At 50.9% G+C, this 26242-nt stretch overlaps 3 protein-coding genes across 24 annotated transcripts in view; 2 read left to right on the top strand and 1 right to left on the bottom strand.

Moving 5' to 3' along the window:
* Window positions 1–26242, bottom strand: part of Tuba1c (tubulin, alpha 1C) — a 441616-nt gene that overhangs the window by 166892 nt on the left and 248482 nt on the right. The gene's annotated exons all lie outside the window — the stretch shown is intronic.
* Rhebl1 (RHEB like 1) lies at window positions 1610–6491 on the top strand. Of its 6 annotated transcripts, none has more exons than XM_039079359.2 (8): window positions 1637–2732; window positions 3315–3386; window positions 4071–4138; window positions 4414–4496; window positions 4586–4642; window positions 4844–4891; window positions 5628–5714; window positions 5891–6491. In XM_039079359.2, the coding sequence occupies exons 1-8, from the start codon at window positions 2273–2275 to the stop codon at window positions 5955–5957; spliced, it is 942 nt and encodes a 313-aa protein (XP_038935287.2). In that variant the 5' UTR covers window positions 1637–2272; the 3' UTR covers window positions 5958–6491. The 6 variants fall into 6 exon arrangements, 5 of the variants coding, with proteins under 5 accessions (XP_038935287.2, XP_038935286.2, XP_008763977.2 ...); XM_008765755.4 differs by having other exon boundaries at window positions 1644–2732; window positions 5868–6007; XM_008765754.4 differs by having other exon boundaries at window positions 1656–2732; window positions 5628–5709.
* Window positions 10666–26242, top strand: part of Kmt2d (lysine methyltransferase 2D) — a 41337-nt gene continuing 25760 nt past the window's right edge. For 7 of the 13 annotated variants that reach the window (XM_063262848.1, XM_063262842.1, XM_063262847.1 and 4 more), the window contains exons 1-19: window positions 10666–12603; window positions 16653–16738; window positions 16912–17038; window positions 17203–17426; window positions 17523–17632; window positions 17748–17910; window positions 18170–18335; window positions 18429–18543; window positions 18664–18821; window positions 19002–19147; window positions 19265–20671; window positions 20761–21869; window positions 22507–22623; window positions 22896–23006; window positions 24103–24207; window positions 25066–25247; window positions 25430–25594; window positions 25682–25791; window positions 25882–25929. In XM_063262848.1, coding sequence (XP_063118918.1) covers window positions 16690–16738; window positions 16912–17038; window positions 17203–17426; window positions 17523–17632; window positions 17748–17910; window positions 18170–18335; window positions 18429–18543; window positions 18664–18821; window positions 19002–19147; window positions 19265–20671; window positions 20761–21869; window positions 22507–22623; window positions 22896–23006; window positions 24103–24207; window positions 25066–25247; window positions 25430–25594; window positions 25682–25791; window positions 25882–25929 — 4612 coding nt within the window. In that variant the 5' untranslated portion in view covers window positions 10666–12603; window positions 16653–16689. The remainder of the gene's footprint in view (window positions 12604–16652; window positions 16739–16911; window positions 17039–17202; window positions 17427–17522; window positions 17633–17747; window positions 17911–18169; window positions 18336–18428; window positions 18544–18663; window positions 18822–19001; window positions 19148–19264; window positions 20672–20760; window positions 21870–22506; window positions 22624–22895; window positions 23007–24102; window positions 24208–25065; window positions 25248–25429; window positions 25595–25681; window positions 25792–25881; window positions 25930–26242) is intronic. The other 6 variants (XM_017595321.3, XM_063262843.1, XM_063262846.1 and 3 more) reach the window with 3 other exon arrangements.

The raw sequence follows: 26242 nt of genomic DNA, 5'->3' as shown, positions 1-26242 counted from the left end.
ACAAGAGAGCAGCTAATTGAGCCCTCGGATCCCAGAGAACACACTGTTTTTCTGGGCCAGCAGTTGGAAGGAGAAGCAGGTGCATCTCTGTGTGTTCAAGGCTAGTTAGTATCTATGACAAAGAGTTCTCTAGGCCAGCCAGGGATACATAGTGAGACAGTGTCTCAAGAAAAGGAAAGGGAAGGGAAGGGAAGGGAAGAAAAAAAAGGCAAGAAAGCCAGTCTTGTGGCGATCACCTTTATCTTAGCACAGGGAGGCAGAGGCAGGCAGATCTCTGTGAGTTCAAGGCCAACCTATTCCAGGAAAAGTCAGAGTTATGTAGTAGAGAGATCCTGTCTCAAAAAACCCAAACCCAACTCAAACAACAACAAAATGCAAAAAGAATAAAAATCTCCCCAAACTCCATATTGTTAAGCCAAAGCCACTAAGTAATGTTGATTATTACTATTATTATTGTTGTTGTTGTTATTATTATTATTATTATTATTATTATTATTATTATTATTATTATTTTCTCAAGACAGGGTTTCTCTGTATAGCCCTGGCTGTCCTGGAACTTGCTCTGTAGACCAGGCTGGGCTTGAATTCAGAGACCTGCCTGCCTCTGCTTGCTGAGTCCTGAAATTAAAGGTGTGCCCACCACTGCCAGTGGTGTTGTTCATGATGACAAGGACACTTCTTTTTTTTTTTTCCCCTTTGGAGCTGGGGACCGAAACCAGGGCCTCTAGTGCTCTACTGCTGAGCTAAATCCGCAAAAGATGATAAGGACACTTCTTATACACCAAGGAGGAGGTGAATTCTTAGCTGTGGAAAACAAAGACGTCCTAGGAAGCATAGTGTTAGTCAGAATTTTGTATTGCTGTGTCCAAATAACTGAGAACAATACACTTCAAGGGGGGAGAGGTTTCTTTCTTTCTTTTTTAAAAATTTATGTATGTGACTATACTGTAGCTGTCTTCAGACACACCAGAAGAGGGCATCGAATCCCCTTACGGATGGTTGTGAGCCACCATGTGGTTGCTGGGATTTGAACTCAGGAACTCTGGAAGAGCAGTCAGTGCTCTTAACCACTGAGCCATCTCTCCATCCCCCTGGAGAGTTTTCTTTTTGGCTCAGAATTGCACATGGTTAGTCTATGATCACTGGGCTCTAAGTTTGTGCCCGCCATGACGAAGTCTCATGGATAGTGGGAGCATGTGATGGAGGAGCTTCTTCTCGGCCGACAGCAAACAAAACTAGGCAGATAGGAAGGGTCCAGAGTGAACCAGAACCTCAAGACCACTCTCCACCAGTGACCGACCTCCTCAGTTCTACCTCAAAGGGATGAAAAAAACCACTGATTAATTTGAAGCTGTCCATGACATACTTGTCTCCCTAAGGTTGTGTGTGTGTGTGTGTGCACGCGCTTATCTCTTTGAGCAAACCTACCAGTGTCTTGTCCAGAGCATGTCGAATATGCGCAAATTTCTTTTTCTAAGGCAGGGTCTCTTGGGCTCAAGCTCACCATGTAGCTGAGGCCATAATGAATTTGAACTCCTGACCTTCCTGTCTTCGCCTCTTAAATCCTCCGATTAAAGACCAAGGCTTTTCTTTTCCTTCCCCCCCCCCCAAGGTCTTGGATGGCTTGATCGTGTATAGCCCAGGCGGATCTCAAAGTCACAGCATCCTCCTGCCTCAGTATTTGTTGAATATGTGAATGTCCCTGGTATGATAAGGAAACCTGAGACTGCACACACACACTAAAGAAATTTCCCCAAGAACAAGAACTCCAGTTCTGTGAAAACAGAGACCTAAAATCCCATACCCCACCCCCAACCCCTCCTGAGAATGGGTTTCTCTGTGTATCCCTGGTTGTCCTGAAACTCACTCTGTTGATCTGGTTGGCCTCAAACTCTTGAGATTCGCTTGTCTGCCTCCAGAATGCTGGGATTAAATTCGTGCTTCAGAGGCCTAGAATCTTTTCAACAAAACCTCCAGCTCGAAGCCACGAAGCCACGTGTAGTGGTGCACCCTTTGATCCAGTACTGGGGAGGAGGAGGCAAGTGGATCCCTGTGAGTTTGAAGCCCAGCATAGTTTCCAGTGAGAGCTGTAGGCCAGCCAGGTTACACCAGTAAGACCCTGTCTCAAAAACAAACACTCCAGCCCAACCACAACAGATATTTTCCTTTTTTTTTTTGTACTTTCACAACAGGTGTTTTCCACCTGAAATTCACATCTTCGTTGGCTCCGCAGCAAGGTCCTCTAGGACCCCGAGTTCCTTTCTCTTTCTTTATGAATGAACAGGCTCACGTCTACGCATGTGCAGCTCCCAAAGATCCCGCTCCACGTGAGGCCCACCCTTCCCTCCCTGTGGGTGACTCCGCCCTCCCCCATTCTAATAGACCAATGGGGAGCAGCATGTGGGGCGGAGCCGGGAGCCGCCCGGCTAGGTATCCCGCTCCTCTTGTCCCCTCCCCTGCCCCCCCCCCCCCCGCGCTGGGCTCCCCTGCGTACAGCCGCTGTGTTGTGATCACGTGGGCTGCCCGGGGCGCGCGGCTTGTTTTGGTTTTTCCTTGCGTTTGCCGGGTGAGCTCCGGTGAGCTACTGTCCTTCCCCGTGTCCACCCAGGCCTGCACCTCGGCTGATCTTTGGGCTCCCTCAGCCCGCACTCTGACGAGCCCCGCGGGGCGGCGTCCTGTCATGCCGCTAGTGCGCTACAGGAAGGTGGCCATCCTGGGGTACCGCTCCGTAGGTGAGTCCCCGCCCTCCCGAGAGCACCGTTGCTTTGTGGCCAGAAGAGGCGCGCTGTCGCGGAAATGTGACACGAGGACCCAATGTGGCTTGGGAAGAAATCGGGTTTACTGGCAGGAGATGGAAGGGTGGAGGGATGCTGGAAGAGGAGCGCGCAAGGGTTAAAGTGTATCGGGCTGTGGTTGCACCAGTCATCCCCGCGTTACTCTGGGAGTGGGGGTGGGATCAGTATTTGAAGGCGTGGTGGGGATCTGCGCAGGGTAGACAGTCCTTAGTTTCCTTGGCCTGGTGAAGGAGATCCTGGGGAATCTTTTCCAAAGGGTGAGATGGGGTGGGGGAGGGTTGGGTGGGGGAGGGGAGGGTTTCCTGCGGGCGTCACTGAATGCATTGAGTAGCTAAAACGCTGTGGAATCTATACGTAAGGATGGTGGCAATAAAAGACCAAGGGAAAGCACTGCTTGAGGGGCTCCCACAGCCTAGGAAGCTGATTTGGGGTGCTCTTTGGTCCTGGCCACAGTCCGAAAGGACAAAAGGTGTGACTGTGGGTGGATGATTGTATTACAACGATCTCTGGTCCTGAAAGGGAAGACATCTTTGGCACATCAATTTGTGGAAGGGGAGTTCCTGAAAGGCTACGATCCTACAGTGGAGAATAGTGAGTAGCATCCCCCCCACCCCCTCTGTGTTTGTTTGGAAACAGGCTTTCTTTATGTAGCCTTGGCTGTCCTAGAACTAGCTCTGTAGACCAATTCTGAGATCCGCCTGCCTCTGCCTCTGGAATACTGGGATTAATGTGCCACAACCGCCTGGCATGAGTAATTTTCTTTTAGTGTGAAGGAAACAGAACCTAGATAGATTGGGTGCCCTCTCTAACTCCATAATTTGAGATTTCTTTTTTGCCAAGAGGCTGGTTTATTTATATATTCCTTTGATCAGTTCTGGGAATCCTGTTCTGTAAGTGTCTAGAAAGTGGAGTTTGCAAGGTTTGTCCAGGGATAGTATGGATCAGTGGTTCCCAATCTGTAGGTTGAGACACCCTTTGAAACCCTGTATCTCCAAAAATATGTATACATCATGATTCACAACCATAGCAAAACCATAGCTATGAAGTAGCAACAAATGTAATTTTATGGTTGAGGGTCACCACAACACAAGGGAGTGTTTTAAAGGGTCACAGTATTAGGAAGGATGAGAACCACAGGTGTTGATGAAAACACTTAAGTCTGTGTGTGTCACTCCTGGGGGCCGGAATCTATAGGAACACACGTCACTGGCACTACCAATCACCTCACAGTCAAGAAGCTTTTTTTTTTTTTGTTGTTGTTGTTTGATTTTCCAGCTTACAGCAAGACAGTGACTCTTGGCAAAGATGAGTTTCACCTACATCTAGTGGACACAGCAGGGCAGGTACCAGTGTGGTAGGGTGTCCAAATGTTATAGTTCAGCCCTATATAAAGAAGTCTGGTGGTGTGTGTGTGGTTCATGTGGGACATAGTATGAGAAGAAAAGCATTTAGCTGTTAGCAGTGTGCAAGGCTCAGTGGAGCTGCTTCCTAAAAACTTATTTAATGGAAGAGACTGGAGCAAGGGATGGCCCAGGGAGAGTCACTCGTTTGCTGTGCCACCAGCTTACGCCGTTTGCATGGCATGGGTGTAAATACTCACATTTTTGTTTGATTCTAGGATAAGTACAGCATTCTGCCCTATTCCTTCATCATTGGGGTCCATGGTTACGTGCTTGTGTACAACGTTACCTCCCTGCGCAGGTATGTGACTGGGATTCTGAGTGGGGGCTCGTCAAGACTAACGTCTAATCCTAGAACTAAAACTATAGCTCTGTTTCTTATGTCTGAAGCTTCCAAATCGTTAAGAACCTGTACCAAAAGCTACAGGAAGGCCATGGTAAAACTCGGTAAGTGGCCCTAGGACATAGAGACGTGAGGGGGTGGAAGGAAGCCAAAGGGTAAACTCTTCAAGGAGGCTAGAGGTAGATGATGGCTGGCTTGTTTGGGGAATCACCTAGCCTTGATGGAGTTGGAGTAGATGGGGTCCGTGGAGGATGGGAGAAGGGGATCTTACAAGCATAACTGTAGTAACTGCTTTTTCATCCCAGACTGCCAGTGCTGCTTGTGGGGAACAAGGCAGATCTCTCTGCAGACAGGTGCGTAAGACTCTGCTGCTCGGCAAAGGAAAAGTGACCTGTACCAGGGATCCATCACGATGTAGTCCTTCCCAGCTCTGCTGCTTGACTGAAGCAATTTTACAGCTTGGTTTTTTGGTTTTTTTTTTTTTTTTATGTTGTTGTCTGGTTTTTTTTTTTTTTTCTTTTTTTTCTTTTTTCTTTTTTTTCGGAGCTGGGGACCAAACCCAGGGCCTTGCGCTCGCTAGGCAAGTGCTCTTCCGCTGAACTAAATCCCCAACCCCGTTTTTTTTTTTTTTGTTTTTGTTTTTGTTTTTGTTTTTGTTTTTTTGAGACAGGATCTTCTTCACCATGTAGCCCAGGCTATCCTTTAACTCCCAATCCTCTAGCTTTCTAAATAGTGCTAGCCTAGAATGTAGCAGTGGGTCACCATGCCTAGCTGGTCCATCTCTGTCCCTGTCCATCCGTCCATCCGCTGCCCCCCCCCCCAGCTTTTCATCCTTACTTTGAAGGTCACTTAAGGATGATCTTATCATAATTGATATTTCAGTATTAATACTTATGTATCGTGCTTTTGTTTATATATATATATTTTCTTCTCACCTCCTCAAACCTTGGGGTGTGTGTGTGTGTGTGTGTGTGTGTGTGTGTGTGTGTGTGTGTATTATCAGAAGGAATCTAAATCCTAAAGATTTTTCAGAGAACTTGCTGACGTTTTTCTTTGCTTTCTCTCTTTATGTTCCAAATCTGCTTCCAGAGAGGTGCAGGCAGTTGAAGGGAAGAAGCTAGCAGAGTCCTGGGGTGCAACATTTATGGAGTCATCTGCACGGGATAATCAGGTGCTGTACGTAAAGATTATACTTGGTGGCATGGCTAGCAGTGTCTTCCTTCCTTGAGGCTCGGTGGTGGGGACAGTGAGGGAGTGCTGTGTTTGCCTCAGGGCTGGGTAGTATTGGCCCTGACCCAATCGATGGACCACAGATCTTATTCCTTGTAGCTAATTCAGGACATCTTCATCAGAGTCATCCAGGAGATTGCCCGTGTGGAGAATTCTTATGGACAAGACCGCCGATGCTGTCTTATGTGAACTCTTGGCATGGAATAACTGCCCTGTTTCGGCCACAGGCATTGACCAACCTGCAGCAGTGGGGTCGACCCTCAGGACTTAAGTACTAGGGTTGCCAACTATGTCCTTACTCCTCTGGGCACACAGTAGGGGACCCTTATTTTTGCACACTCATCCCAGGTTCTGGTAACCTGGATGTTAATGTTTACAAAGGGGCAAAACGTCTCAGGGACACTGGCTTCTAACTCCTTGTTTTCCTAAACGAATTTTTATAGTCTGTACAGTTGGGATGAGTCTTGGGCATTGATTACCGAGGATCTGCCCTCCTGGGTATATTTTGGGTGTTGGTTGGGTAAGGGTGTTGGTCACTTGGCAGTTCAGAAGTAGAACTGTCCGGGCTGGGGATTTAGCTCAGTGGTAGAGCGCTTACCTAGGAAGCGCAAGGTCCTGGGTTCGGTACCCAGCTCCGAAAAAAAGAACCAAAAAAAAAAAAAAAAAGAAGTAGAACTGTCTACTGGGGTAACTGTATATTTCCAAATAAACTGAGAAATCTTTTGTTGTTGACTTTTTTGTCTGGGGAGAGCTGAGGACTGGTGGCTTCAGTATTTAGTATGGCCTCTTGTCTTACTCCTCACTAAGGACCCTACCCTAAGACATAACTTCTCTCCCTTTCCATCTATTTTGATGTTTCTTTTTTGTTTGTTTTGCTATGTTTTGTTTTGTTTGTTTGTTTGGTTTATTTTTGCTTCACCAAGTTCTATTGGGCTGCCCCACCCATCTAAGTTTGTGGGTTCTGAAGATCCCCTTAACTACAGATATATTGCCCTCTAGTGGCTAATTGCTATATGCTGACTCGCTGTTGTCCTGGGACCTTGACATTTGCTGTGTCCCCTCGTTTCGAATGATGTCAAGGAGTGTGTAGGCAGAGACTAGAAGTGTGTGATAACCCAAGAATCTGAGAGGAGAAAGGATGAGCTTGGTGTGAATGTACTCTAGTAACCCCCGTGCCTCTAACCCCCCCTTTTATACTCCTACCTCCCAACCCTCCATGGGGTTTCTCTGTGTAGTCCTGACTGTCCTGGAACTCACAGGGATCCTATACACTGCTTTCTAAGAGCCATTTCTTTTTCCTTTATCCATCTGGTCATGTTTTGGCACCTCGCACACCTTTGGGACTGTGCTGTATTTTTTAGTGTTAAAGATGTTGTTTTTCTCATTCAGGGTGTGACAGTAGGATGGCTGTTTGCTAGTAATCGGTAGGTCTTCTTCGATTTTTAAATTACGTGTTTGCATGAGAATACAGGTATTATAAGCCACTGAACATGAGTACTGGGCACTGTACACCGGTCCTAGGCACAAGCAGCGTGTACTCTTAATTGCTGAGCCATCTCTCCAGCCCTCAATTGTCTGCCTTGACTACTCAACCAGTTCACCCTCAGAGAGTTGTAAGGGTGACCTAAGAGCCACTGTAGCGTAGTAGAGGACAAGGACCTTCTCTGCTGACTGTGGGAAGCTGAAGTATCCAATTAGCCTAAGTTTCCCGTTTGTAAAGTATGGTTGAATAGTCTTCAGAAGCTGAGTGTTGTGACACACACACACACACACACACACACACACACACACACACACACACAGACACATGTAATCCTAGGATTTGAAGGCTGAGGCAGGAGGCCATCCTGGGCTATATATAAAGATGTTACATACTAGCCAAATATTCTACCATTGAGCTGTAGCTTCAGTCCTTTTGTAAAAGTGTGTGTGTGTGTGTGTGTGTGCGTGCATGTTCCGGCCATAACATGCAAGTGGAAATTAGAACGCAACTTGCAAGAATTGATCCTCTCCTACATTGTGGGTCCTAGGACTCAGATCTTCAGGTCTGGCAGCAAAGTGTCTTTTATTCGTTGAGCCATCTTGTCAGCCCTTTAGAGAGTTCTTTTTTTTTTTTTTTTTTTTGAGACAGGGTTTCTCTGTGTACCCCTGGCTGTTGACCAAGTTGGCCTCAAAGTCAGAGATAATCTGTCTGTGCCTCCTAAGTATTGTAATTAAAGGCGTGTTGACACCACCAACAGGTGCCATACTCCTTTTTTAAAAAATAAGTTTTATTTTATATATATGAGTAAATTGTAGCTGTCTTCAGACATAGGAAAAGGATGAGTAAATTGTAGCTGTCTTCAGACATAAGAAGAGGGCATCGGATCCCATTACAGATGGTTGTGAGCCACCGTGTGGTTGCTGAGAATTGAACTTAGGACCTCTGGAAGAGCAGTCAGTGCTCTAAGCTGCTGAGCCATCATCTCTCTAGCCCCAGCTTTACTAATTTTTATCTTTGAGTGTTTTGCCTGCCTGCTTGTCTGCGTCACCAGTGTGCCTGGTGCCTAGAGTCCTTTATCTATTTGGTCATCTTTTTGTGCTTTATGCACCTTTGGAATTGTGCTGTATTTTTTAGGTGTTAAATCAGAAGACGGCATCAAATCCTTTGGAGCTAGAGTTAAAGATGTTGTGAGCCACCATTGGGAATGAATCCTAGGTCCTCCAGAGGAACAAGTACTCATTAACCCCTGAGCCATCTGTACAGTTATAATTTTTTTTTTTAAGATTTATTTTTAGCTAGACGATGGTAGCACACACTTTTAATCCCAGCACTTTGGGATGCAGAGGCAGGGAGATCTCTGAGTTTGAGGCCAGCCTGGTCTACAGAGCAAGTTCCAGGACAGCCAGGGCTATACAGGGAAAACCTGTGTTGAATAAACAAGGAATTCTTTTCTATGAATGGTTTTTTTAGTGTTATGCCTACGTACATCTCAACACCACATCTGAGCAGTGTCCTCTAAGGCCAGAAGAGGGCATCAGACCTCTTGGAAATGGAGTTAGGGATGGTTGTGAACCAAGTCGGTTCTGGGAACCAAACCTAGGTTTGCTGGAAGACCAAGCAAGCAAGGAGTGCTCTTAGCCACTGAATGACCAACTCAGCCTCTGAATGGACTGAAATAGCGTTTCCTTCCCTAGTTGCCCAGGCAGGCCTTGAGTCTGCTGATCCTGCTCTCCCCTTCCCAATAGCTACAACTACAGGTTCCAGATTGTGAATCACAGATTGTGAGAACCCAAGCGTGGTGTTTCTTTTAAAATCTTTTTGTGTGTCGTTCTTTTGATGAGATTGTGTGAATGTGGTGTGTGTGTGTGTGTGTGTGTGTGTGTGTGTGTGTGTGAGACAGGTGTGCTTTGGTGCAAGTGTGGAGGTCAGAGGACAACTTTCAGGAATTGGCTCTCTACATCCACTCTGGGTCCTGGGAATCAAATTCATGAGGTGCGGTATTGAACTTCCTACGGAGCCACCTCAGCTTAGAGAGTGACTTTGAAGTCCTCATCATCCTTTGCCTTCACATCCCAAGTGCTAGGTCACAGGACTGCAGTGTCAAACTTGGCTCAAGAGCTTGTAATAAAAGGAGTCTTGGGGCTCAGTGGTTAAGAGGGCTCACTGCTCTTGGGGAGGACCTAGGTTTTGTTGTTCCCGGCATCCATACAGTGGCTCACAACCACCTGTAACTCCAGTTTTAAGGGCTCTCATGGCCTATTCTGACTTCCGGAGGGTCTGTATAGTACATAGAAGTTCACAGAACTACACGTCATAAATAAAACTTTTAAGTCTCTCTCAAGAGGATAAAAGAGGGAATGAGGGGCCGGGTGTGGTACATCCGTGTGTGATTCCAGCTCTCAGGAGGGAGAAGTAACAGGGGTTGTCTCTCCAGTTGAGGGGCAGCCTTGTCAGATTCCAGGTCAGTGTTACATAAGACCATGACACCCGCCCGTGAGAACTGAGGTAATATACCCAAGGTTTAGGATAGTCCATGATAGATTAATTAGTATTATCTTCTAGTGGGGGGGTCTGCTTTTCAGTTTTGGGTCTAGGCAATGGGGAGATGCCTTCGACTTTTCAATTCCTAGATAAACTTGTACTATAGCTGAGATAATTTGTGGGATCACCTGAAGTTTCTTTTCTAAGAATTTTGTTGAAATTGGCTTTAGCAATCAGACTAGAAACCTTGACGCTATGTACAGATAGTAGGATGTGCCTGCTATTGATCTCTCCTCCACCATGGCCAGATCCACACGTCCAATATGGAAATCTCACAAGGTTAGGACTAACATAGTTATAATTAAGTTACTGAGTTGCACCACCTACATTTCAAAGTACTCAATAGCTACATGTATCTAGTGGCTCTTTCTGAGGATAAAGCACATTCCCACCAGAACGAACCATGCTGTACTTTTTCCACTGAAATAGACTCAGACCTTACTTGCCAGTTTCTTTTCGCTTTTTTCCTCTTAAATCTTTTTTTAAAAGTTACATTTATTTTATCTTGTGCATTTGTGTGTGCGTGCAAGGGGGGCGGGGGGGAGCATCCTGGACCTGTGAAGGTCAGAGAACAATTTGGATTCAGTTTTCTCTCTCCACTATGTGGGCCAGAGGGATGGAACCCAGGTCTTAAGGCTTGACAGTAAGTGTCTTTTACCCTCCAGGCCATCTTATAGACCCTTAAATCTTTTTTTTTTTTTTTTAAACTAGGGGGGGGGGATGTTCCCTCTGGTTTGCATTAAGGGTTAACTTCTCAGAGTGATTCCTTGGGCGATTTCCTCTTGTTTAGCCTCATCCTTTTCATTTGCGATATGGAGATAATTCCACAATCTTGGTGAGGAAAAACGGGGATATAAAGTATCCAGTACACAGTTAATTTGTCTCAACCTGTTTATTCCATGTATACAGTCTATGCAGAAAGGAAATTCTAGTCTTCCTATCTCCCAGACTTGGAGTGCAGGAGTTTGAGGGTCTTATCCAGATTAACAATATTCCAACCAAGTAGCAGAGTATTTATCTTAGTTTAAGGAAGAAAAAAAAGACAGGTTCAGAAGATTTTCGGGAAAATTAAATATGGGGTGGGGACACACTACATTGATGTTTTGGTAGGGAAGTGGTTGGTTGGGGATCGTGAGGACACCGACAATACTTCTGCACCAAAGGGTCTTGGAGTTAGAAGACCTTAGAGTCGTCCAGCTTTCTTCCGGCCCCCAAACGTGGCAAGAACCCACCCTTTACAGCGCCAGGCACCGTGCCTCACTTTCTCCATTTGCGGACTCCAGTTCCCAGGATGCAGAGCTGCGGCCAATCTCCAGGCTCTTTCCACCCCCCAACCCCCCTTGGCAAAGATTGTCCCCGGCCAAAGCAAGGAGTTCCAAGGGTCAGTGACTTTAGGGAACAGAATTAAAAAGTGGTCAGAATCCCAGCTTTACCACCCAGAAGGTAAAGGAGGCAGCTCCTGGGCCGGGGTGAAGAAGAGGGGGGCTTTATTCCCACGTGTCTGCCCGGCGGCCAGCCTGGCGCAGTCGGGGTTAATCTGCGGCGGAGGGATCCCTCAGCGTGTGCGTAGAACTGCAGAGTCACAGCCTTTCCTCCAAGAGGGCTGTACCCCTCCGCCGCCCCGCTCCAACACAAAATAGGGCCTCCTCTTCTCCTTTCTCCCCTTCTTGAGTGGGGTTCCTCAAGCAAAAGGCCCCCCTGGATCTCGCGCCGGACGCTCCACGAGTCTCTACGACCGCTGCCCAGATCCCAGGCGAGGAAAAAGCCTCTTCGCAGGAACCACCCTACCGGCCGAGCAGGAGGCGGAGGGGGGAGGCGGAGCGGCGCCGCGCTGCACTACTTTCCTCTCCGGTTGCAAATGGCTGCCTCGTTCCCCACTTTCCGCTCAGTTTCCTGACCCCCCGGCGCCGGGAGCCGGGGTTGGACCATGCACCTCTAGACCCCCCGCGATCAGAGCCTGCCGGGGGTCTAGGGGGTGCTGCGGACCACAGCCGGCCAGGCCGGGGGCGGGGCAGCTCCCGAGGCCAGAGGGGAAGGGAGGCGAGCGCTGGGCCTGGAGCGGCCGGAGGGGAGCGGGCAGAGGGCTCGCACCGCCCGCCCCTTCCTCTTCCTCGCCCACCAACCCTCCTCCCTTCCCCGGGGGGAGCAGAAGGTGGGGGGCTCGAAGCCGCCGAGGGGGGACGCTCGGGGTCGCGGAGCCGGGCGCTGGGTGTGTGTCAGGTTCGGCCCCGCCGGCTCCGCGTCGCCGTAGCTCGCGCGGCCCCGGGGCGCCGGCCGGGCGGGGAGAGGGGTTCGGCGCGGCTGCGAGGGGCTCACGTTCCATCCGGGCCCGGCGCGCGGCGCGGCGCGGCGCGGCATTCCTTCCGGGCTGCTGGGGAGGCGCCTCGACGTTCCATCTGGAGAGCCTCGACGTTCCGCCCGAGCCCGGCGCGGGCGGCCGGGGCGCTGGCCGGGCCCTAGGACTGAGAGGCCGCCCCGCGACGCGGATGCGGAGCCTGCTTGCCCAAGATCAAAGCCACCGGTGCTCTCTTTGTGTCCGCTCGGGATTCGCCGCCCTGGGGCTGTTCATGGAAACCTAAACTGCTGGAACCCGAGGCAGAGAGCCCTCTTGGATTCTTGCTGCTTTTTTTTTTTTTTTTTTTTAAACCCGGGGGAAGGGTGACCACTCCGACCTGGATTTACCGTTCTTGGCCTCCCTAAGCCCCCCCGAGTGGGGGGCGGCTGTGCTCGCTCTGGCGGTTGGAGGTCGGGGAGCGGCCCGGGCTCTGGCCATGTTCTCGGATGAGGATTTCTGGATCGCCCTGTGAAGAGGTGAGTGAAGTCCGCCCGGCCTGGGCCCAGAAAGGGTTGGACTGGGGGCACAGCCAGATGGACTATCTTGGCCGGTGCTGGCCTTTAGGTTGGAGAAAGGGGTGCCAGAGCTGGGGAGGGTTCCTTTGGCAGGGTCTGTCAAGGGGAATCTGAGCCAGTTGCCACGGCAGAACTGAGGCCTGGTTTCTTGGGGTGTGCCTCTTTAAAGATTGGGGGTTCAGGGAACTACAGGAGTTTGGGAACATGTCCAGATAGCCTCTCTGCCTGTTTATTTTTGTGTTGAGGGAGTTCGACCAAACTAGAACCCAGGCCCCGATGCCAGTGCCAACACCAATCCCAGGCTACTATCCCCCACCCCCACCCCTACCCCTACCCCCACCCCCAGGGTTCCTTGGGACAGAACTACTTTGGGGGGGGGTGGCACTGCCAGGTCGGACTTACTGCCAGATTGGACTTTAATGTTGTTCCTACCCACCTGGGCACCCAAAACAATCTGTGGGGAACTCAAGGAGCCCTGGGTCCTTCACCAGGGTCGGGTGTGTGGGAAGCGGTGAAGAGGGGAGCTGGGGCAGCTCTGTCCCTGCCGTTCAACTTAACTACCTCTGCCTTGCAAAGTGACCCCAGCAAGGCCTAGTGGTGTCTTAGCCTGCTTTGCTTCCCCTCCTCTTGGGATGGACATAATCTCTGGGGGATTATAGAAGAGACCGTTGAGATCTGTTCTCTACGAATGTGGGCTGCAAAAAAATGGCTTTTGTCTCCTGCTTTCTCCGGGCCTAGTGTAGAGTTAGCTGCCCATGAGTCCCTGGCCAATCCTGAAAGCCCCTGCCAGACCTCTACAATGCTTTTCAGGCTACCGAGTGGTAAATAGTTCTCAGGTGCTGCCCCGGCTGTACAGAATAGGGGTAGCTTGCACGTCTTTGATGGAGAAATGACTTTATTTATGCTCTTTTCTGCTGGAAGCCAGTGTTTCCAGCCCTGGTAGGAGGTGCTGGGGAGAAGGGGTGTGTATGTACAGCATGAGCCTCCCGCCTCAGCCTCTGGGCCCTGGGCTGGGACAGCCTCTCTCACACCTGTCGAGTTGCCCAGCAGGAATTTGGCTAGTGCATTTTGCTCCCTCATTCCACCCCCTCCAAAATACATTTGCTCAGTCTCCTTGAGTCTTGTCTCAGAAAGGGAAAAGTAGGGGGTTTGCCCTTGAAAGATTTCTGGGAGGTGGCATAGGGGTGTGGAGTAAGGTGAGCTGTCATCTGTGGCCTCTGCCTCTCTAGTCTGCTCTTAGGTTAACAACCTTAGGTGGGACAGTATCTTGTTAGCTCTGGCTGCCCCCTAGGCTACCCAGGGACAATGTGTTACCATTTGGGTCCTTCCTAGAAGGCTGACCCAAAAATGGGGGTGGAGAGAGGTGTGGTTTGATTTCCTAGCTGGGAACCAGGAAGTCCTGAGTCCCACTGAAGAACTGTTGGTTCACTCAGGCCGTCTCCAGCCTTTCACCCCTCCAAGCCTCCATTTCCTCCCTTGCAGAGAAAATGGAGTGAAGTCTTACTGGTCTAGGGTGAACACAGGAAGGAGAGTGGTTGGAGTAAATCTCTGCCACCTTTCTTGCCGTTTTGGGTGTTTCAGGTCTAAGAGTGTCAGCTCCCTAGCTCAGAGCAAGCCTGGCCCAGGTGTTAGCCTAGCTTGACCCAGGGAAAGCCCCTGGGATATATGTGTGCCTCTGTTTACCGGCTATGAATGATGGGACAGGGGCCTTCTCTGCTCAGATGCCTCCAGGAACTTGATTGCTATGGTACTTGGCGTTTTGGTAGAGACGCTGGGCCGAAAGCTTGAGTAGTTAAGAGGCTAAGGTTTCAGGCCTCTTGGAGATGTCCCTGGACTCTTTATGGTACAGAAAAAGGACAGTTTGCTGGTCCATGGGTCTGAGAGTGGGGTGCTTCCTTTTTCGGGGTTCCTACTCTGACCCTCAAGGCTGGATGAAGAAGGTAGTTTCTGTACTTTCTTGGGCATCTGTAGCTTTAGCGGCCTGAGAGAGCTGCGCTTGGGGGAGGGCCGAGGAATGTGTCCCTCTGGCCTTGTGTCAGGCGGCCCTCCTACCCACTGTATCATCACTGTTGCCTTCTATTTGTTGCTGTTTGTGACTCCCTTGGCCTCAACTCTGAGAACAAAGTTGGAAGAGGATCTGTTAGGAAGACATGGTTAGATGGCAAACATTTGGAAAACTTTTAAAGTCCTTGTGGACCTTTGGTGCGACCAGGCTTTGAGGGGTTGAGTGTCAAGAGGGTCCTGACTTGAATCTCAGAGCATGTGCTGTAAGCAGCTAGATAAACACCCTGCCTTCCTGCAAACGGACTGTTGCGCCTGACGCTTGGGAAGAGGTGCTTTGGGAATGGCGGTGATGGGTGTCAGGTGATGTGCTGCTCCTTCTCTGGCAGGTTCAGAGAGTTAGAAGGAAAAAGCAAAGTAGCATCATTACTTCCACGTGGCTCACAGGGATCGCCAACATTTGGGAGTGGAATTGTGAGCTCAGGGAAGGAAACTGATACTGTGGTAGCTGGGAATTGATTCACTGGTCATCAAGCACTTGGAGGGTTCCCTTGCTGTGATTGGCTGTGGTATTTGCCTTCCAGTGTTAGAGGACAGGATTATCTGTACCCAGGTTGGTGTGGTCACTGACTAAACAAGGGGAGATGAATTGTTCAGCCCTTTATCATTTACAGTTGTTTTTAAGGGAGTCTTCTTACCTCACACCACCACCTTTACAAGCACTAGACACTGGTGAGAAGGTCTACCAACAGCTGCAGGCACTAATCCCGTCTCAGCTTTCTTATGTGGGGTTTCTTTCCTATTCATAATTTTGGGAATGTTTGTCTGTTTAAACAGTTTCACTGTGAAGCTCTGGTTGGCTTGGAGCTTTCAGTGTAGACCAAGCTGTTCTCCAACTTTGATCCCTCTGCTCTGTCTTCCAAGTTATGGTGTCATCAGTGTCTGCCACCAGGCCTAGCATCTGTAATTCTTACTTTCGACTCCTCTCAGTCTTTGTACTCTACTTCAGTGTGCTGCCTTGGAGGGCAACAAAAATACACCCAGTGTTGCATGAGTCTTAAGTTTTCTGATGAGGCTTTAGCGTGTTTCATTTGGTTTTTGAGATACATTGGACTATATGAAATAGGAAAGAGGGACCATTAACTCTTGAGTATTTGGAAACCCAGCTTGACTTAAGAGGAAGGAAACTATTCTGCTCTGTTAGGTCCTGCCCCATTTAGCCCTCCTCCAAGTAGCAGTGTGCTTCCTGAGACTACAACTCCCAGCATGCTTAGCCCCAGGTCTCCTTACACATGCTCAGTAACTCTTAAGGCCCACTTCTGTTAACTAGGAGCATCTAAGGAAGAAGGGCAGTTGGCGTTGCTAAGGGCAACAAACCTGAGGCCTTCATGTTAGGTGAGACCCAGGGCTCATTTAGGGCTGGGGCCAGTGGTGGTCCTGAGTTTCATATGCCTGGCAATCGAGGTTCCTTCTGTTGTATTTGGGATATCCTTGTTAAAAGCAGTGGAGATCCATTCATAGCTATCCTTTAGATTAGTGTTGTGTTGACTCTTGCAAGAACCTAGGACTCTGCTTTTTGTGAGAGGGATTTTGACATGACTAAGACTTCTGGGTCAAGTGGGTTGCAACGTTCAGGCCTGTAAGACAGTAGCTGACCTGAGACCTAAGAATAAAGGCCAGGGATAGGCCAGGGGTTAAGATGAGGCAATGGATGTGGTTTTAGTTGGAATGATTGCCCTAGGAACTGTTACAGAGGCGGGTGGAAGTGGGAAAATGGAATGGACACCTGAGAATCCAGGATGAGAGAAGGAGGTATGTGCTTGGAGGAGAAGTGGGCAGTGGGGTAAGAGTCAGAAAATGAATTCCCTAGGCACTACGACAGAGATTTGTAGACAAGGCTTGTCTCTGATATCTAAAGGGTCTGCTTACCATTAACTGACTTCTTATAATGGGAAGAGGGCTCACTGGGGAAGCTTAGTGGACATACAAGTATCTTTTGGCACCGACAGGTCTCCCCGAGAGGGCCCTGCCCAGTCGGAGAGAGGGATGGACAGCCAGAAGCCGCCTGCTGAAGATAAAGATTCAGACCCGGCAGGTGAGGAGGACGCATCTCCTAGTTTGCTGACAGCTTTTGGCTCCTCAGGGGTAGCCCTTTATTTCTGGTCCTGGCACAAATCCTGGCTCAGTCTAAAATACACAGGTAGATTGCTGAAGAACTTTGTTCTTTCAGACAAAAGTTTAAATGCCATCTCCTCTCTGTTCATTCAGCTGATGGACTTGCAGCCCCTGAGAAGCCAGGTGCCACTGAGCCACACCTTCCCATCCTGTGTATCGGGGAGGTCTCAGTCCCCAGTTCTGGGAGTTCTAGGCTTCAGAAGCCGCCTCATGACTGCAGGTAACTTGTTTGTGGAAAACGGGGCTTTATGGGCACACAGGGATTTGATTGGAGAGGCAAGGGCTTTCCAGAAGTGTGAGTAGGATGCACGGGTTTGCCAGATCACAGGGTTACGGGGGTGAGGGGTGTTGTCTGCCATGGTGCTGATGTCTGTGTGTCCACAGTGGGGGTCCAGCACGGCGTTGTGCGCTCTGTAACTGTGGGGAGCCCAGTCTGCATGGGCAGAGGGAGCTGCAGCGCTTTGAATTGCCATCTGACTGGCCCGGGTTTCCAGTGGTATCCTCTGGGGGAAGCTCAGGTCCCTGTGAGGCAGTGCTGCCCAATGAGGACCTATCACAAATTGGTTTCCCTGAGGGCCTTACGCCTGCCCACCTAGGAGAGCCTGGAGGTAAGTGGGTTTGGAAGCAGGGTGGAGGCTGGATCGTCCTGAGCTGGTCACAGTGTTAACCTGTTCCTCTCTGTTTACCTCATTCTACCCATCAAGGGCACTGCTGGGCACATCATTGGTGTGCAGCATGGTCAGCAGGTGTATGGGGGCAGGAGGGCCCAGAACTATGTGGTGTGGACAAGGCCGTCTTCTCAGGGATCTCACAGGTAAGGTTAAGGTCAAATGATCGCGTAGGTGAGGGCGGAGTGGGCAGAACTGGGGAAGGGCTAGCGGCTAACCTTTGTTGAGCTGGTTGGCTCTGAGGCTCTCACCTCCTTGCAGCGCTGCTCCCACTGCGCCAGGTTCGGTGCCTCCGTTCCTTGCCGCTCACCCGGATGTTCACGGCTTTACCACTTTCCCTGTGCGACTGCCAGTGGCTCCTTCTTATCCATGAGAACACTGCAGCTGCTCTGCCCGGAGCACAGTGACGGAGCTGCACATTTGGGTGAGAGAGCAAAGGGGGCCGAGTGTGCCTTTGACTTTGGTACTCCACAAACGTTATTCAGTCAGAAACTATAGTCTTTCTGTCCCTGCAAAATAGATGCAAACTTTGTGAGTACAGGGGCTCTGCCCGTATTTGCCTGTCTGTAGACACTCCAGTGTCTGCAGTGCCTAGACTAGTATACCTGTTAGCTCTGTGTGACTGTCTTGAGTAGCATGAGCTCTCCGTCACTGACCTGGACTTTCCTTCCTTCCTACTGTAGAGGAGGCTCACTGTGCAGTGTGTGAGGGGCCAGGGGAGCTGTGTGACTTGTTCTTCTGTACCAGCTGTGGGCATCACTATCATGGAGCCTGTCTGGACACTGCTCTGACTGCTCGCAAGCGTGCCGGTTGGCAGTGCCCTGAATGCAAAGTGTGCCAAGCCTGCAGGTAAGAGTGTGAGGGCTAAAGAGTAGCCATATGCAAAGTTTGGATAGAAAATGAGGCTAGGAGGGATCCAACAATGTGTCCTGTGCCTTTTAGGAAACCTGGGAATGATTCTAAAATGTTGGTCTGTGAGACGTGTGACAAAGGGTACCATACCTTCTGCTTAAAGCCACCCATTGAGGACCTGCCCGCTCACTCGTGGAAGTGTAAGGTGAGTGTCTGCTGATAGCCCCTTAGCACGTCCACAGTCGCCTTGGGCTCGTGGGTCACGTGCATGCCTGTGTCCAGCTGTGCTTTGACTAGTGTCTATCTTGCCTTCTCGCTTCCCTAGACATGCCGGATATGTCGGGCCTGTGGGGCAGGCTCAGCGGATTTGAATCCCAACTCCGAGTGGTTTGAGAACTATTCACTCTGTCACCGCTGTCATAAAGTCCAGGGAAGCCAGCCTGTCATTTCTGTTGCTGAACAGCACCCAGCTGTCTGTAGCAGGTAAGTAGTGTCAACTGACTCAGGACAGGGCATCAGGAGGGGTGAGACTGAATGGGCTGGGTTAAGTAGGCAGCCAGCCTGCAGTGCAGCCCCGCCCACCGACACCTCGTCCCAGTAGGCTCCTAGGAGTCTCGTTAGCTGGAGAGAGCCACAGTGCTTGCTCCCCTGCACCTTCTGCAGATTTTCACCCCCAGAGCCTGGTGAGACGCCCACCGAGGAGCCCAGCGCTCTGTACGTCACATGCCAAGGGCAGCCAAAAGGCACACACGTGACCTCTGTGCAACCCAAGGAACCGGGGCCCCTGCAATGTGAAGCCAAACCACTAGGTGAGTAGGGCTTAAAGGTCCCTGTGGCAAGAGACAGTTTTTGCTTTGCCTCAGACCCTGCACTTTTTGTAGAGTTCAATCTGAACTAGGTAGGAAGACGATGTGTTGTGTCTACAGGGAGAGAAGGGACCCAACTTGAAGCCCAGTTGGAGGCTCCCCTAAATGAGGAGATGCCACTGCTGCCCCCACCTGAGGAGTCACCCCTGTCTCCACCACCTGAAGAATCACCAACATCTCCACCACCTGAGGCCTCTCGCCTGTCCCCACCAACTGAGGAGTCACCCCTTTCTCCACCCCCTGAGTCATCACCTTTTTCTCCACTGGAGGAGTCTCCCCCATCTCCTGCACTAGACACACCCCTGTCTCCACCGCCTGAAGCCTCACCCCTATCTCCACCATTTGAGGAGTCTCCTCTGTCCCCCCCACCAGAGGAACTGCCCTCTTCTCCGCCACCTGAAGCATCTCGCCTGTCTCCACCACCCGAAGAGTCGCCCATGTCCCCTCCACCAGAAGAGTCACCCATGTCCCCTCCACCTGAGGCATCTCGTCTTTTCCCACCATTTGAAGAGTCTCCCCTATCTCCTCCACCAGAGGACTCTCCTCTGTCCCCACCTCCAGAGGCATCACGGCTTTCCCCACCCCCCGAGGACTCGCCCATGTCTCCCCCACCTGAAGATTCACCCATGTCCCCCCCACCTGAGGTATCACGCTTCTCGCCTCTGCCTGTCCTGTCACATCTGTCCCCTCTGCCTGAGGTATCACGGCTGTCCCCGCCACCTGAAGAATCTCCCCTGTCCCCACCACCTGAAGATTCTCCCACTTCACCTCCACCTGAAGCTTCTCGACTGTCCCCACCACCGGAGGACTCTCCTGCCTCACCTCCACCTGAAGCTTCCCAACTGTCCCCTCCCCATGAAGAGTCACCTGCTTCACCACCACCAGAGGACTCACTTATGTCCTTGCCGATGGAGGAGTCACCCTTGTCGCCACTGCCTGAGGAGCTGAGACTCTGCCCTCAGCCCGAGGAACCCTACCTGTCTCCTCAGCCTGAGGAGCCCCGACTTTGTCTCCAGCCCGAGGAGCTGCCGCTGTCCCCACAGTCGGAGGAGCCATGCTTGTCCCCTGTGCTTGCAGAGCCCTGCCTATCTTCTCAGCCTGAGGAACTGCGCTTGTCCCCTGTGCCTCAGGAACCACACCTGTCCCCTCAGCCTAAGCAGCTCCACCTGTCTCCCCAATCTGAGGAGCCATGCCTGTCCCCCATGCCTGAGGAGCCATGCCTGTACTCGCAGCCTGAGGAACTACACCGCTCTCCTCAGCCTCAAGAGCCTCCTGAGGAACCAAGCCAGTGTCCTGCACCCAAGGAGCTGTCCTTGTTTCCCCCAAGTAGGGAGCCACCTTTATCCCCAATGCTTAGAGAGCCAGCCCTGTCTGAGCCTGGGGAACCACCTCTATCCCCACTTCCTGAGGAGCTGCCCTTGTCCCTGTCGGGGGAGCCAGTCTTGTCACCTCAGCTGATGCCACCAGGTAAGGAGGTAGTATTGTCCCATTACTTGGGGTAGTCTTAACACTATGGCAGATCTAATCTAAGAGCCTCATTTTCTCTTCTCCCCCAGATCCTCTTCCTCCTCCACTCTCACCCATTATCCCAGCTGCAGCCCCTCCAGCCTTGTCTCCTTTGGGGGAGCTAGAGTACCCCTTTGGTGCCAAAGGGGACAGTGACCCTGAGTCACCGTTGGCGGCCCCCATCCTCGAGACACCTATCAGCCCTCCACCAGAAGCCAACTGCACTGACCCTGAGCCTGTACCCCCCATGATTCTTCCCCCATCTCCGGGCTCCCCGATGGGGCCTGCTTCTCCGATCCTCATGGGGCCGCTTCCACCACCTTGCTCTCCGCTCCTTCAGCACTCCTTGCCTCCTCCAACCCCTCCTCCCTCCCACTGCTCACCTCCTGCCCTGCCCCTCTCTGTTCCCTCCCCACTGAGTCCTGTGCAGAAGGAGGTGGGTGTCTCAGGTGAAGCTGGGCTGCACGAGATGGAGACTGAGAAGGGTCCAGAGCCTGAGTGCCCAGCCTTGGAACCCAGGGCCACCAGTCCTCTGCCATCCCCTATGGGGGACCTCTCTTGCCCTGCCCCCAGCCCTGCCCCAGCCCTGGATGACTTCTCTGGCTTGGGAGAAGACACAACGCCCCTAGATGGGACTGATGCTGATCCTTTGCAGTCACAGACTGGACAGAACTCTGGCAGTTTGGCTAGTGAACTTAAAGGTTCTCCTGTGCTCCTGGACCCTGAGGAGCTGATCCCTGTGACCCCTATGGAGGTCTATGGCCCAGAATGCAAGCAGGCAGAGCAGGGCTCACCCTGTGAAGAGCAGGAGGAGCCTGGTGCACCAATGGCCCCTATGCCACCCACGCTCATCAAATCCGACATCGTCAATGAGATCTCTAATCTGAGCCAGGGTGATGCTAGTGCCAGTTTTCCTGGTTCAGAGCCCCTCCTGGGCTCTCCTGACCCTGAGGGAGCTGGCTCCTTGTCCATGGAGCTGGGAGTGTCTACAGATGTTAGTCCAGCCCGGGATGAGGGCTCCCTGCGCCTCTGCACCGACTCGCTGCCAGAGACTGATGACTCCCTGTTGTGTGACACTGGGACAGCCACCAGTGGAGGCAAAGCTGAGGGGGACAAAGGGCGGCGGCGCAGTTCCCCCGCCCGGTCCCGAATCAAACAGGTAAGAGGCTCTTGTGCCCCAGATGTGCTCAAGCTCCTGCTGCCTGCCATGAGTCAGAGCCTGGCGCTACCTTTGCACTTGACTTTGTGCAGCCTAGACTATAGATCCTGTAGTCCAACTTCGCTGACTGCCATGCGTAGAGGAGGTAAATGATTTACCCTGGTTCATGGCCACTCAGAAATACAATTGGGACTGAAAACTCGGTACTCTGAAGTCATTTCTTGTTGCTTTTGTCCTTCTCCTGTGGTGTCTGTTCTTGGAAGGCAAGGCCACTCACTCAGTATTTGTCGATATTTGGAACTTTGACTTTTTTTCTGTTTTTTTAAAGTTCCTCTTTTATTTTATGTATATGAGTACATTGTCGCTGTCTTCACACACCAGAAGAGGGCATCAGATCTCATTACAGGTGGTTGTGAGCCACCATGTGGTTGCTGGGAATTGAACTCAGGACCTCTGGAAGAGCAGTCAGTGCTCTTAATCGCTGAGCCATCTCTCCAGCCCGTTTTTTTTTCTGTCCTTTGAGTGGGACATCTGGGTCGTTTTAAAAATGCTGTTAGATTCTTCATTTGTCATCTTTCCCTCCAAGCCTGTGGGTCCAACATACCCAGTCCTGTAATGGGCCTCTCCCATCACTTAGGGTCGGAGTAGCAGTTTCCCAGGAAGACGCCGGCCTCGTGGAGGAGCAGCACATGGAGGACGAGGGAGAGGACGGGCCCGACTAAAATCAACCACTTCTTCCATTGAGACACTGGTAGTAAGGACAGACTTTGCACACACACACCCCGCCCCCCAAGCATGCCTCATGTTCCTTAAAAGTTAAGCATGCTTAGAATCCTGTCAGTCCGTTGTTTGCCCTGAGGATTCTTAAAACCTCTGCCATGGGCCCCCAGCAGGGGAGTCAGTGTTCTGTCTCTCAGGCCTTTAGCTTAGCCAGGCATTCACACCTGTTTTCTGAGTATGGGAGAGAGGGCAGCTTAGCTGAGGCAGACTTTCTTCTTCACTTTCTACAACTTTCTGCTTATTAAGGTGGCTGATATTGATAGTTCTCCTAGCAAGGAGGAGGAGGAGGAAGATGATGACACCATGCAAAATACCGTGGTTCTCTTCTCTAACACAGACAAATTTGTCCTAATGCAGGTACTGTACTGAGCTGCAATGACCCAGCTTTAGCAGTAAGAGAAGGCATGCTGAGTGCATTCGCTCTCTTTCTCTCTCTTTCTATCTTGGCATCTCTCTCTCCCCATCACTCTATCTCGCCCTCTCTCTTTCTCTCTCTCTCTCTCTCTCCATCTCTCCATCTTGCCCTCTCTCTTATCTCCCCATCTCTCTCCACTGCTCTATGTCACCTTCTCTCTCCATCGCTCCATCTCGGCTCCCCCCCATATGTGCGTGTGTGCGTGCGTGCGTGTGTGTGTGTGTGTGTGTGTGTGTGTGTGTGTGTGTGTGTGTGTGCTTGCTCATGAGCTTACTTTGCTGAGCAGGTGGATGGGAAGAATCTGGGGCTTATTTTGCCTGTTTGAATGCCTACCTGGTGAGATGGCTTGTAAATGCTGCAAAGGACTGGAAAGGGTAGGAAATGTAGCCCAGGGAGCCTGTGCAGTTGCCCCCAGATAATCTTGAGCCTACTTTCTTTGTTGTCACAAACAGCTCTTACTGAATAAGTCTCTACCTGGCTGGTCTTCCTGTAACTCCTTAAACTGGTGATAGACTATATTTCTAGTTACTCAATTAGACCAGGAAGGTTTCCTAGGGGCACAGCTCTTCTGAATTGGGAGGGAGATGTAAGGGACTCCTGGTGACCTAGTGCTGTCTTAATACTTTGGGATGGACTTCTGATTCCCTGGTCTTTGGCTGGGACTGGGGACAACAGACATGTTTACAGGGCTGGGTAGATGGCTTTGGAGTAATGATTGCTCTGCAAACAAGAGGCCCTGAGTTTAGATCCCCAGGACCTATTTAAAAGCTGGCTCTGGCCGTGCATGTCAGTACCGGTGTTCGGGGAGGGAGATCGCAGGGCTTGCTTGTTGGCTAACTATCTTAGTTGGAATTGTGAACTTTGGGTTCAGTGAGACTGTGTCTCAAAAAAAGGGTGCAATATAATAGAGGAAGACTTTGACTCCCTCCATATACTGTTTTCATCCCCTACCTCGAGATAGACAAACATAGGGACAGAGATAGACAGAAGACAGAGGCAGAGGCATACTTGCACATTGGGGTTTTTGTTCCTCTGCAGGACATGTGTGTGGTGTGTGGCAGCTTTGGCCGGGGTGCCGAGGGCCACCTCTTGGCCTGTTCGCAGTGTTCTCAGTGCTATCACCCGTACTGTGTCAACAGCAAGGTAAGCTCAGGGCCTGGAATGTGTGGGCAGTGGGTAGAGTCAGTTCTCTATTATCCTAAAGCCCCACACTATTTATTTCATTATTTTATGACATTTATTTATCTGGTGGGGGGAGGGGGAACACATATGTCAGGGTATAATTGTTGAGGTCAGAGGACAACTTGGATCACTTCTCTCCTTCCACCATGTGGATTCCAGGGAACAGACTCAGGTCATCAGGCTTGGTGGCAAGGGCCTTTATCTGCTGAGCCGTCTCACCATCTGACACTTGATTTACTAGTAGAAAACATGCGTTATGGCCAGGAGTAGTGGCACATACCTTTAATCTCAGACAGAGACAGGCAGATCTTTGTGAGTTTGAGGTCAGCCTGGTGTACATAGTGAGCCCCAAGTCATAGTGAGACCTTGTCTCAAACCAGACAGATAACAAAACCAGACCATGGTGCAGGCTGGAAGTAGATCAGAGGATCGAAACTGCAGCTCCACATGCACAGAGAGGTAGCATTATTTTTAACCTAAGGTCTAATCAGTCCTAAAACTACCAACTTATTAATTAATACACTAGTAACATTTATTGGCTCGTATTAGTAACAGGTTCTAAAAGGTGAAGAAAAATCGAGGGGAATTAACCATGTCGGTTTGGTGCCTGCTTAATGACAGATGTGTTGTTCACGCAGGGAGGCTGTGGCCAGAGGCTGTCTGTTCACTCAGCTCCTGGGAGTCTCTAGAGAGGCACTTTTAGATGTCAGAGTGCGCTCTACAAAGCCCTGTGTGCTCAGAGATCTGCCTGCCTTCGAGTGTGTGAGCTCTGCACACCTTCTCGCACCACTGAGCTGAGGCGTGTCTTTTCTCCCCCAGATCACCAAGGTGATGCTGCTTAAGGGCTGGCGTTGTGTGGAGTGTATCGTGTGCGAGGTATGCGGCCAGGCCTCCGACCCTTCACGCCTGCTGCTCTGTGATGACTGTGACATTAGCTACCACACATACTGCCTGGACCCCCCACTGCTCACTGTGCCCAAGGGTGGCTGGAAGTGCAAGTGGTAAGGAGAAGGAGCCTGGGATCTGACAGGAGATGGTGAATGAGCCTGAGAGACACTTAGAGCAGACACAATGTTGAATGCATGATACCCTGTGTTACAGAGAGCAGCCTGCTGGGATGGTTCTCAGTGGGGCGTCTCTGGGGTCCTAGGTTGGGTGCTGAAGGTCTTTCTGCTTCTACTAGGTGTGTGTCGTGTATGCAGTGTGGGGCCGCCTCCCCTGGCTTCCACTGTGAATGGCAGAATAGTTACACACATTGTGGGCCATGTGCCAGCCTGGTGACCTGTCCTATCTGTCATGCTCCCTATGTGGAGGAAGACCTGCTGATCCAGTGTCGCCACTGTGAACGGTGAGGGCACCCCTTCCTCCTCAGGCAGCTCCGAGTGCTGCTGTTGGCTGGCCTTGCTGAGGCTCATCCTCGTCTTCCCCTCCCCAGGTGGATGCATGCTGGCTGCGAGAGCCTGTTCACAGAGGATGAAGTAGAGCAGGCTGCCGACGAGGGCTTTGACTGTGTCTCCTGCCAGCCCTATGTGGTTAAGCCTGTGGGTGAGTATCGGGTTGGAGAAGGACGGAGGCTATGAGTGTCTTACCTTGGACAGTGTCCTGAGCTGCCTTTGGTCTGTCCTCCTTCCACAGTACCTGTTGCCCCACCAGAGTTGGTACCTGTGAAGGTAAAAGAGCCAGGTAAGCCACCAAACCAAACTAGCTAAGACCATAGACTATCTCCTCTGCTCCAACCTCCAAACTTTTAAAGACTTAGGGTAAATGGCCAAGTCAGTGGCAAAGTTATGATCAGAACCAAGGTTTTCCTATTCCCAGACATGGTTCCTTCAGCAGGCAAATCAGCTAATGAGCTTCTTTACTACACGAATCTCATTCCAGAGAGCACAGCTTTCTCCTCACAGATGGGACAAGGCCATCTTTTCTGCCAGTGTGGGCAGCACTCTTAACAAGTATGCTGGCGTTCATCAAGTAGAGGCCTTCCTGTCTCTTGACA

This window comes from Rattus norvegicus, chromosome 7 (genome assembly GCF_036323735.1).
Source record: "Rattus norvegicus strain BN/NHsdMcwi chromosome 7, GRCr8, whole genome shotgun sequence".
Taxonomy (NCBI): domain Eukaryota; kingdom Metazoa; phylum Chordata; class Mammalia; order Rodentia; family Muridae; genus Rattus; species Rattus norvegicus.
Note: the sequence above shows the minus strand (reverse complement) of the source record. Positions and strands in the feature narration are given on the sequence as shown.